This window comes from Gavia stellata, chromosome 16 (genome assembly GCF_030936135.1).
Source record: "Gavia stellata isolate bGavSte3 chromosome 16, bGavSte3.hap2, whole genome shotgun sequence".
Lineage (NCBI taxonomy): Eukaryota > Metazoa > Chordata > Aves > Gaviiformes > Gaviidae > Gavia > Gavia stellata.
This window is the reverse complement of record NC_082609.1, coordinates 7,129,216-7,139,997: the sequence shown is the minus strand read 5'-3', so window position 1 is coordinate 7,139,997 and position 10,782 is coordinate 7,129,216. Positions and strand designations below refer to the sequence as shown.

The window sequence follows — 10,782 nt, the reverse complement described above, 5'->3', positions numbered from 1 at the left end:
GCCCTCCCTCTGGCCGCTTGGCTCAGCGCTTCCCCTCTCCTACCCTGCTACCTTTGCCAGGGCTGGGACACCCCTGCTCCCCCCTTCTGCCTTTCCCTGCAGCGCTGGCCTTGGGCCCAGTTTCTCAAATTGCATGGAGCAAATCTTGTTCCAGGAAAACAAGTCTGGAGGGGAGGGAAGCATGTCTGTCACGTGTGTGACAGTAGAAGGCATGGTGCCCTGGCATGCTGCTCGTGGAGGGGCTGGTTTCCACTCTCAGCCCCTTTTGCCCCCCGCCGTGCTCTGCACAGACACCCCACCCCTGCCAAATGCTGGGCTGTGATGATAAATAATGTGTTTGCAGTCCATGTGAAAAAAAATTGAGTTTCTCCGGCTAGGAGCCATCCCTCCCTGCTGGGACCCCCAGGCTGGCCACTGTGCCCCCTACTCTTCCCCCCTACCCCTGGCCAAGACGCAGGGCTGCATGTTTGCTGAGCCTTTATTTGGCGTTTCTATGGCGGGGGGCGAGGGGTTGGCCAGCCCCGGCTGGGAGAGGAGCACGTCTCTGCACCGGGACCACGGGCAGCTTGAATGCACTGAAGAGCTGCTCCGTGCCCGGCAGGATCAGGCCAGGCCCGCCCCACGCCAGGGGCTTTCGGGCCAAGCCTTCATGGAGACGTGATCTTCTGCTCCGGGGGTGGCTGACCCCTGCCTCCCCCCGCTATCCGGCAAGGCAGAATGGCAGAGCGGGGCGGCAAGCTGGTGGCCAGGAGGAGATGTCACTGCTGGGGGTGGAGGTGGGACACGGGGTTATTGGGAAACGTCCTCCTCCCATCGCCGAGGTCTCTGCCACTGTGTTGCCCAGCCCGGTGTCCCAGCTGGAGGCGTGGCAGAGATGGGAGCGATGGAGGGGGCAGCGTCCTGGCTCGGCATTCGGCTCCTGCTGCTGGGGAGCATCCCTGCAACAGTGAGGGGGGTGCGAGCGGGGGTGAGAAGCCATCCTCTAGGCCAGTGTCCCCCGCATCTACTGGCTCTGCTTCTGCCTCATGTAGGTGATGATGTCGTTCTTCACGACGGCGATGTTGGCACGGTGGTACCAGCGCATGACGGGCACGCCATCGGGGCCCACCAGGAACTTCTCGAAGTTCCACTTGATGTCGTGGTTCCGCAGGGGCTCCCAGAAGAGGTTCTTGGGGTTCCCGAACTCTTCCGCCACCGGAGGACAGGCATTCTGCAACAGGGGCCAGCACATCACTGCCTTGCCCCCCTAAAAACACAAGCTGGGTGCTGCCCCCACACCCCCTGCCACCATGGCACCCACCTTCAGGAAGGTGTAGACCTTCTGCTCCTTGGCCCCATTCACATCCCCTTTCTGGAAAAGCTGGAAGTTGGGGACGAAGCCGCCCCCGGGCCGGACATACCTGCAAGGGAGAGGGGGCAGAGCGCCATGCAACGGGCAGCTCTTGGTGCTGGACAGGGGTAGTGGGGGAACCCCAAGCCCCGTGCTTTCGGAGGCCACAGCCCCGGGCTGGGAGCAGGGTCACAGCCAGCAGGAGCTGCAGCCTTTGCACCCACCGCCTGCCTGGGGACCCCAGCCCGGGCAGGGCAGGTGCCCCACAGCCCCTGCCACAGTACTCACTTCAGCGCGGGGAGGATCTCCGAGTTCTGGCCAGGTTCCTGCTTCCCAAATTGGTTGGAGGGGAAGCCCAGGACGACGAGCCCATAGGGCCCCAGCTCATTTTGTAGTGCATTCAGTTCTGCACACAAGCAGAGCCAGGGATGCGTTAGTAGGGGACCGGGCTTACCCCCACACCGGCACCGACCCCCTCGGAGCATCCCCGGCCATGCCAGGTCCTGGGGAGCAGGCGTTACCCCTTCCCCCAGCTCTCCAGGGCAGGTCAGACCTTGGGGACCTGCCAAGGGCTGCATGCCTGGGTGACGCTGCCTGCTACTCGGCTGCCTGCCCTGTCCCTCAGGGTGCCCGTGCCCTCTGGAACCCTTACCGAGGTACTGCAGGGTGAGGCCTCAGTACGTGGCCACGTTGACGAAGAGCACCATCTTCCCTGCGTAATTCCTAAAGGGGATGTACTCGTCCCCATCGATGGTCAGGGCCCCGTAGTCGTAGATGGTGCCCTGCACCGAGCCGTAGCATTTCACCTGTGGGGCAAGGAGCATCCCATGGGACCAGGCTAGGGGCTGCCAGCCACCCCACAGCCACCCACACCCACTGGAGCAGTGGGTCCAGCCCTGGCGCTGGCTGAGATGGCAGCTGCCAGTGTTGTGTATCCTGCCCCAAATGCCACTGGCGGCAGCCAGGCTCTGGCATGTCAAGGTCATGGGACAGACTGGCATGTGCATACACATGCGTGTGCACACATGTGCACGCCCAGCCAGCGGGGCTGGCTGCAGCTGGAGGGATGTTTACCTGCCCAGGATCAAGCAGGAAGGCAAGAGGCTAGAAAGAGCCTGAGCTGCCGTGGGGAGAGCAGCCCCAGCCTCCCCGAGGCTGCGGGCGGGCAGGACCCCACCACCCCTGCACGCACCCCCTCTGGGGAAGGGGCAGCCAGAGCACCCTGGAGCAGCACCGGCGGCTGTGCCATGGCCCAGCCAAAGGAGGGATCGGGGCTGGATCAGACCCGTGCAGGGAAGTGCCGGGGTGGAGCAGCCTCTGCCTGCGGTGCCGCAGGGGTTAACCCAGGGAAGCCGATCTCCTGTTCCCATTAGGGGACCCGGGCTCACCTAAGTGCCACCGAGGGGCTATTTTGGGAGCGGGCAGGAGATAAAGTCACAGGGGCTCTGCCCGGGGAGCTCAGCCTCCATGGGGCCGGGCGGGTCCTGGTGCCTGGGCTCTGCTTCGCCCCCCCCGGGGCGGGGGCCGGGGGTGACAGTCACCCCTGCTCTCTGCCCGCCGGGGCGTGGGGACATAGCGGCCCCCGCACGGTCCAAACACGGGTGCACCCCCCTGGACATTGTGCATGGAACAAAAGCCCTGTGCTCTGCCCCTCTGGGGGACACTGCGGGGGACGACAAGGCTCTGTCCCCAACCCCAGGACAGCGATTCCCCCTTTGCAAAAAACTGGCTCGGGAAAATCCCCCCCCCCCCCCATGATCCAGGCATCGGGACAGGGAGGGGAGAGGGTCACCGTGCCCCACTCCTGCCCCTGGGAGCTCTGCAGCAAGCCTTGGGGACAGGCGGGTCCCCAGAGTGCCACATTCCACACCCCCCCCGCCCCCGCAGCCCCCGTGGGGGGGTCGTGTCCGTGTGTCCCCCCCCCTTACCTTCTCCCTCTCCTGGCTCTGCCCCGGCTGGACAAGCCCAGCCAAGAAAAGGGGTAAAATCCAGGCGCTGCGGGACCAGCCCCCCATGGCCGGGGCGGGTGTGGGGTGCGAGCACCCTCCTCACACCCCCGGGGGAAAGCGCTGGGAGGGGACACACCTCTCCCTGTCGCCTTCTGCCACCTCCGAGCCCGACAGCCGAGAAATAGCTGCTGGGCTGAGCGGGGGGGGGGGAGCCAATCGCCGGGAGGAAGGACGGGCCCAGGGCTGCGTTAACCGTGTGTGCCCTGGGACGGACACCGCGGGGACGGGGGGGACACGGGGGTGGCAGTGCCCCGCTGGCACCTCGGCGCGGCAGGGACGTGGGACACCCGCGGACACACGGGGCAGCCGCATGTGCCCAGGGTTTATACAACGCGTTATATGAGCCACGGACCCGGGGATTAAAACCCGCACGGTGGGATAGGTGCCGGGCTATGTCCCCACCCTGCGCAGGGCACACCGCCGAGGTGACATCCACCCCTAAGCGGGGTGCTGGGACCCGAGGAGAAGGGAGCAAACTGCCCCCGCAGCATCCCCGGGGTTGGGGTCTGGTGTCCTCCCTTCCCATGGCTGTGCTGCCCAGGGCTGGGGAAGGGTTAATCACGCTTCTCTCCTTTGCAGCCCAGCAAATTCGGGTGCTCCTAGAAGCAGTCCTGGAGTAGGGTCCTTCCCGAGGGGGGGCATAGCCCCATGGTGACCCCACTGAGGCCAAGGGCAGGGTACGGCTGTTCCTTAGCCCTTTGTGTCCCCAGGGGCAGGAGTTTCCAGGGCCCTGTTTGCGTACCCGGGGAATGCAAACATTTACCCTGGGCCAGCTCCAAGGGAAATATCCGTGGTGAGGTGTAAATTCCCTGAAATCCCACAAAAGAATTATTGATGGGAGAATTAACTGGCCAGAGCGGTGCTGGAGGGGGGTGCGGTTTGGGGTGGGGGTTGGCCTGGGACAGAGGGCAGGACGGGATGACAGCGGGTGAGCCCCTGGGGGACCATGGGTGCCAGCATGAGGTTTGGCTTTACTAGAAAGCAGGGCTAGTGCTGCCAGAGTGCTGTCACCAAGCCGGCTGCCGGACACACCACCAGGAAAGGGGAGCGGAGCAGTGGGCTTGGGGGAGGCTGGGAGCAATCTCCCATCCCATGTTCTTTGCCGGCAGGAACACCATGTCCTGGGAAAGGCTGATGTCAGGCTCCGAATGCAGACTCAGCTGGCGCAGCAGGGCTGGGGGGTCGGGTACATCCCCCAGGCACTCAGGGAACCCATGGAGAAGGGGACCTGCAAGTCCCTCCATCACAGGCAGTGTTTCCCAAAGCTTTAAACCTGCACTGCTACTGAAGAAGTGGCTTAGCCCTGCCCTGGCACAGGTCCCCGCGTGGTGTGGGGTGCTCCCCCAGGTCCAGGCAACCCCCCAAGATGCTCAGCCACTGCCTGGGGACCGCCCAAAGCCCAACACAATGTGCAAACGGCCGGGCTGGCCACAGGGATGCTCCGGTCACCCCTCACAGATGTGGCCACAGGCGGTGGAGGCGGCTCCTTGCCAAAACCAGGTAGCCTGTGGGAGCCAAAATCGGGGGCTTGACTCTCCCCACCCACTTCCCAGGCTCTGGGCAGATTTGGGGCCACAGGACCACGGCACTGCAGCTCCTGACTGACACGCTGCTTGCACCTTACTGCATGCTGCAGCTGACAGCGATTGGTGCGTGCCTGGTACGGTGCCATGCTCCCCAGCACGGTTCTGTGCTCCCCAGCCAGCTCACACTGCTGACCCCCGGCCAGGGCTTGAGCCACCTCCCAGGACAGAGCTGGGAGAGAGCCAAGGAGCTGCTCGAGCCTGCGCTCCCTGCCTCACTAGTTCCCACCACAGGAACAGCCACCCACTTCTAATCATATCCCCTAATTGCCTGCATTGGGCTTTGGTGGCTTTCTCATGGTTAACAGGGACTTGGGGGCCAGGAGGAGTGGTGCGGCACGCGCACTGGTGGCACAGCGTGGTTGCGTCCCTTCCACATGTCCCTGATCCCCGCCATGCACAGGGAAAGGCTGGACCACTCCTGAACTGTGTTTTCCTAAAACCAAAATAAAAAAAAGGGACCTGTTTCTCCAAGGGCCCTCTCCTTGGGTCCTGGCACCACATTGGCCTCGGTGGAGGTGGTGAACGGGGGAGGATTTAATGAGCCGCAGTCAATGGACCCCATCTCTGCCACTGAGCTTCTGTGGGACCCTGGGCATGTCACCCAGTGTCCTCGCCGTGCCACGCCGGAGGCAGCACGGGAGAGCCGAGGGTGCCGGAGGCTCCAGCAAGACTGTCCAAGGGTTGCGTACCGCTCCACCCTGCCGAATTGGGGTTCCCCACCCCAAATGGCAGGCGTGCTGGGTGGGCTGCCCCTCATGTGAACCTCCCTCCTCGGTTGTTTTTCCACCAGAGTCGGGCTGGAGCTGGCCCCCGCCTGCTCCAGATGTTTGGCAGGAGTCCGGGGGCAGGAGGCCAGGCGCTTCCATCCCCCTGGCCACCATGCCGCTGCTGCCACCAGCCTTCCCGGCTGTCCCCGAGCCATGGGCCAGGGGCTGCAGAGACCTCACGCCAGGCTGCAGGGCCATGGTGAGCACAGGGAATGTGAAACCAGCGGTGGGGACCACTGCTGCTGGCTGGGCTTGTCCCAGAGCCAAGCAAGGAGCTTCTTCCATGCAGAGTGACAGGGACAATGCCAGCAGCGTGCCTGGGACAGTGGTGAGGGGCTCAGGCAACGGCAGGCAGCATCACCTCAGCTGGCAGCGGCACTGCTTTCCGCCGGCAGCCTGGCACGGCATCAATCCCGGGGCAACCTCTGAACTTTTGTTCTAGGTGTGCAATGGGAGGCGAAAGCAAAACAAGCTCTGCCGGGCAAGAGGCCCCCCGCTCCCCCGGCGCCAGGCTTCCTCCACACTGCCGCCTCCACAGCTCACCCAGCCCTCGCCGCCCTGCCCCGGCCCATGTGCTCCCGCAGGCACTGCCCTGGCTCGACAGCAGCCTCCCCGCTGGGCACGGTGCCCAGCATCCTTTGGAGTGGGGACACCCCCTCCCCGAGGGCTCCTGCACCCCCCGGGCTATGGCTGCAGGTGCTGCCCCCTCCAACATCCCCATCCCTTCCTCTCCCAGGCAAAGATTTGCCCCCTGCAAAAATGTCCCTGGCCCATTGCCCCCCCCCCCCCCAAAGGGGACAGGGGCATACAGTGACCCGCTGCTGCTGAGCACGGGAGGGGAGCCGGGTGGCCGCTGAGTGCTGCTGCTCTCCCCTCCAGCATGAGGATTGCCCCCCCCTCCCCAATTGCTCCGACCCCGGGGGATTTGCTCCTCCCTGAGGCTGGGGAAGGATGAGCCCACTGGCCGTGATGCTTGCAATGTGCTCCTGGAGACCCCGCTGCAGCCTGGAGTCCAGAAGGCAGTTTGGGACTCTGTAAGCCTCCCTTTGGGGCCACAGGGCTTGTGTTTGGGTCCTGCATCAGCGGTTGCTCCAGGTGACATTTGCCACGCAGCACCCAAGATACTCAGGCTCGGCTCCTGCTGTTCAATTGCCCCTGGGGCTCCCCACAACCTTCCTGAGGAGCCACAGGGTCCGCGATGCCCTGTCCGGCCGGGATGAGGCAGCTGAGCTGGGTGCTTGCACTCCCAGTGTGGCTCTCATCGCTGCCCAGAGGCGAGGTGAGAGCCAGCATTCTGCATCATCTGGTCCCGGCCAGGGCTCCCAATATCCGCATCCCCCAGCAGCAGTCCCCACAGGCCGGCAGCCGGCTCCCGCTGCGCTCCAGCACCCGCCAGCACTGGCAGGAAAGCATCCTGGCAGATGCTGAATCACCTCGACACCCGCATCATTCCTGCCTGCCGCAGCATCACCGCTGCGGGACCCGCTCCCCAACGGGCAGGAAAAGGCATTTTTTCCTCGGCAAAACGCCACGCAAACGCTGCCACCGAGCTCCAGCACTGTTCAGGCACGGAAGCCAGGGCTGCCGGGGGATTTGCTTATCTTGCTCAGTCCTGGAGGAGGAATTTCCAACTCGACAGTGCACATCAGTTGAAATCCATCCCCCTTGTTGTCATGCTTTAAAAATGTCCTGGCTTCTCCCTGCTCTCCCCCCTACTCCCATTTTGCTCTGCGCGGTTTATTGTTGCCGTGAGCAAACCCGTCTTTCCAAGGCTTTGCAATGCCTTTCCTGGAAATGTTTGCCATGGGCTTGAAACTTCCCAGAAAACTCCTACCATGAAAGGAAACATCTCATAGCCCCCGGCTGCTCATGTCAAGGGGCACGAGGAGGTGGGAACAGCCGCTGTTTGCCTGCTTTTCCTCGGATGTTTTGCTCCAAACCAGGCTTCCTTCTCAAACCACTCCAATATTTGTGGCTTCTTCCCTATTCCTCTTATAGCGAAGCCGCTCAGCTCCAGTTCCTGGTGCCAGATGCTGCTGGCTGTCCCTACACCCGACAGTGTCCCCAGGGAAGGGACACCGGGGTGGAGCACGGGGTGGGGGGGGGAGGCAGAGTGGGGGCTGCTCCCACCCAGCACAGCATAATCTCCTCCAGCTGCCGCCACCATGCCGTGCCAGCGAGGGAGGGGGAGCGGGGGAACAACAGGAAAATAATTCTGGTTATTTGCCTCAAATTCTGCAATTCCAGAGTTGAGAGAGACACAACAGCTCAAAACAGAAATTTGTTTCTGGACCGGACGAGGGATACATATCCGCTCCCTCCCCAGCACAACCGCAGCCTGTGGCTCCAGCGCAGGCGTTTCCGCTCCCCAGGGACTGCATCCCCGTGCTGGCCTCCATCCCTGGGGAGGGAGGCGTTTGCCCAAGGTCCTGCTTCCCTGGGAATCGCCTGCCCCTCCGGCCCCAATGCCAAAAGCAAACCCAACGCCGGCTGTTGCTGATCAAGTTGTGTGGGGACGGGACACAGGGTTTCCAACACTGTGGGGCTGGCTGTTCTTTCCAGCAGAGAAAAAGGGATTTAAACAATTCCCACCAGCATCACCGTAGCATTTCCCCACATCCCAGACAGATTCATCTCATTAATTGTGACCTTTCTCACTATGAGTCACTGGGACGCCGTTTTGGCCCCAGGACTCTTACCACAGGCCAGAGCCCAGCACGAGGCTGGCATGGGGGACCGATGCTGGTCACCCGAGTGGGAGAAAAGCAGCCATAGCTGCTGTCAGAAAGTCCCTGGGGAATCTTTCCCACTCACTGTCTGACTGTCACTGCTGCTATCACAGCCAGATTTGGATTTCCACCACCAGAGCATGGGGCCAGGCTGGCAGCGTGCCTCCCGTGGGGCTCCAGCCACCAGGCTCCAAGGCCAGGCAAGAACCCCAGGGACCTCGAGCCAAGGTGGTGCAGGAGGTCAGCACGGGGAGGGTTTCTGGAGAGGCTGCAAAGTATCTCAGATCCTGCACACAGGCACCCGGACACCATCCATAATGTGGGCAGAGCTGCACGACATGCTCATGTGTAGAATAAAGTCAATTTATTTCACAGCAAGGGGCAACGCAAGAGCTTACATGGTCCCTTGCCACTGCCTGGCCATGAACCCCTCTGCTCCTCCCCCTTTGCCTGCCCAGGTGAGGGGTGCGCAGACGCCTGCAATGGGGCCGGTGTGCCGGGTGAGCAGTGGGGGCCCTCGCCATCGGCAGGAGCACTGAGCACAGCCAGCGTGTGGGCAGGCAGGCTGGCAGGAGCTGCCCACACTCCTCTGCCCCATGAGACCCAGAGGAACCGAGCGCCCCATTGGGTTTTCCTACAATTTCAGCAGATATCCAATAGAGAAGCCAGTGCCAGCTGCACATCTGCTGCGCAGCCAGGATGGGCTCTGTCGCTGATGCTTTTAGCCGAGTCTCTGAATGTACAACCACCACCCATCTTGCTTTGACCCTTCTTTCCCAACCACCCCAACAGCTGTGATTCCAAAGAAGAAATAACTTTGCCAGGCATTTCCACTCCTTGCTGCTTGCCTGGGAGGAGACGGAGTCTCCAGCGAAGGCGAGATCAGCCTGTCTGCCTCATGGGAGCGCGTCATTTCTAGCGGGGCGCATCCGCAAAGTCACACATCTCCTGCTGGTGCCCAGGCCGCCATCTCCCCGACAGTCCCCGTGAGCTCGGTGGGTAAACAGGAGGCAGTGGGTTTACCCAGCGAGAGTCGGGTACAGGGAAAGGCGTCTGGGTGCTGGCTCACCCCGGCTCCTGCCCATCTCTCCCATGCTCTCAGGGTGCCCCATCGGGCTCTGCGGGGTCCTCAGCACAGGGTCCCACGGCTGTGGCCCCCTGCCCGGCAAGCCGCCGTCCCTCGTTGCTTCCACGGCAGCCTCAGACGATGCCATTGCGTGTGGGGTGAGTCCGTACCCGGTAGATGATGACGGCGGTGGCTGGGCAGAGCACCAGGGCCGTCATGATGAGGATAGTGGCCAGGATGATCAAGACGATGACCCAGATGTCCAGGATGTGCTTGGGGAGGGCGGCGGGACCTGCGGGGTCAGGGAGGTCCATCCTGCAAGGGGGAGGCAGAGGGGTGATGGGGCAACCCCCTCCATCCCTCCCATACCCAGAACTGCCCCCCATCACTCTGAGCACCCCGCTGCTCTCTCCAGGGAGAGCCCTGCAGCCACGTCCAGCCCTGGCCTCGGGCTCCGTTGAGAGCAAAGGGCTTTGGTAAAGGCTCCTTCGAGAAGCCCCAGGATTTATAGCGTGCTTTGATGCAGCTGGATAAAAGTCCAGGGAGAAACTTCCCTGTTAATTGCTACTGCTGTTAAAGAGCTGATAAAGCAAAGCCACAACCAGGCATCCTGCTCGTCACTCACGAGTAGGTCACCGGGTGGGGAAACGGGAGGACCAGGGCAGCCGCAGCCCCGCTTGCTTCGGGGGAGCCTCGCACCTCCCGCCCCCCCCGCCCCTGCTGAGTCACAGAGTTACCGCCTTAATGAGCAGGAGGGGCAGGAGGGCTCGGGGCTGAGGGGCCGGGGAGCGGGCACCGCTCCGCACTGCCTTTCCTCCGACCACCCCTCCACGGGGCCCGCATTATGCCCTCCGCCGGGCTGGGGGGGGCCGGCGGCCGGGCAGCCGAGCGACACGACCGAGAGCAGCGGGCTGAGCCCCCCGTCCCGCCCGCAGCCGCCCCAGGCTCCGGCAACCGGGGGGGACACACGAGTCCCCGCCGCGGGGGAGAAGCGGCGGCGGCAGCCGGCTGCCTGCCCTGCCCGTCCTGCCCTGCCCGTCCTGCCCTGCCTGCCCTGCCCTGCCTGCCCTGCCCGTCCTGCCCTGCCCTGCCCGTCCTGCCCGTCCTGCCCTGCCTGCCCTGCCCGTCCTGTCCTGCCCGTACCTGCGGCGCTGCCCGGCTCCGGCTCCGGTTCCGGCGAGAAGCAGCGGCAGGATCCCCGCCGGGGGCGGGAGCCTTCGCCTGGCCCCGCCCGGCCCGCGGGGGGCGGCAGGGGAGGGGAGAGGGGAAGGGAAGAGAAGGGGAAAGGGAGGGAG

The 10,782-nt window shown here is 63.8% G+C and overlaps 2 protein-coding genes across 2 annotated transcripts; both read right to left on the bottom strand.

Annotated features, from left to right (window-relative positions):
* Positions 1 to 460: 460 nt before the first annotated feature.
* GPX3 (glutathione peroxidase 3) lies at positions 461 to 3,452 on the bottom strand. The gene is made up of 5 exons (XM_059825151.1): positions 3,259 to 3,452; positions 1,983 to 2,136; positions 1,619 to 1,736; positions 1,301 to 1,400; positions 461 to 1,210 (listed from the first exon to the last, which is right to left on the bottom strand). Exons 1-5 carry the CDS (start codon positions 3,343 to 3,345, stop codon positions 1,004 to 1,006), a joined length of 666 nt encoding a protein of 221 aa, XP_059681134.1. The 5' UTR covers positions 3,346 to 3,452; the 3' UTR covers positions 461 to 1,003.
* A 5,389-nt stretch (positions 3,453 to 8,841) lies between these two features.
* On the bottom strand, positions 8,842 to 10,658 carry SMIM3 (small integral membrane protein 3). Its single transcript, XM_059825491.1, has 2 exons — positions 10,631 to 10,658; positions 8,842 to 9,802 (listed from the first exon to the last, which is right to left on the bottom strand). The coding sequence occupies exon 2, from the start codon at positions 9,799 to 9,801 to the stop codon at positions 9,622 to 9,624; it is 180 nt and encodes a 59-aa protein (XP_059681474.1). The 5' UTR covers position 9,802; positions 10,631 to 10,658; the 3' UTR covers positions 8,842 to 9,621.
* Between the last annotated feature and the right edge of the window lie 124 nt (positions 10,659 to 10,782).

Bases quoted from the DNA above. Each gene is read 5' to 3' on its own strand.
- SMIM3 (XM_059825491.1), bottom strand. From the start codon at position 9,801: ATGGACCTCCCTGACCCCGCAGGTCCCGCCGCCCTCCCCAAGCACATC.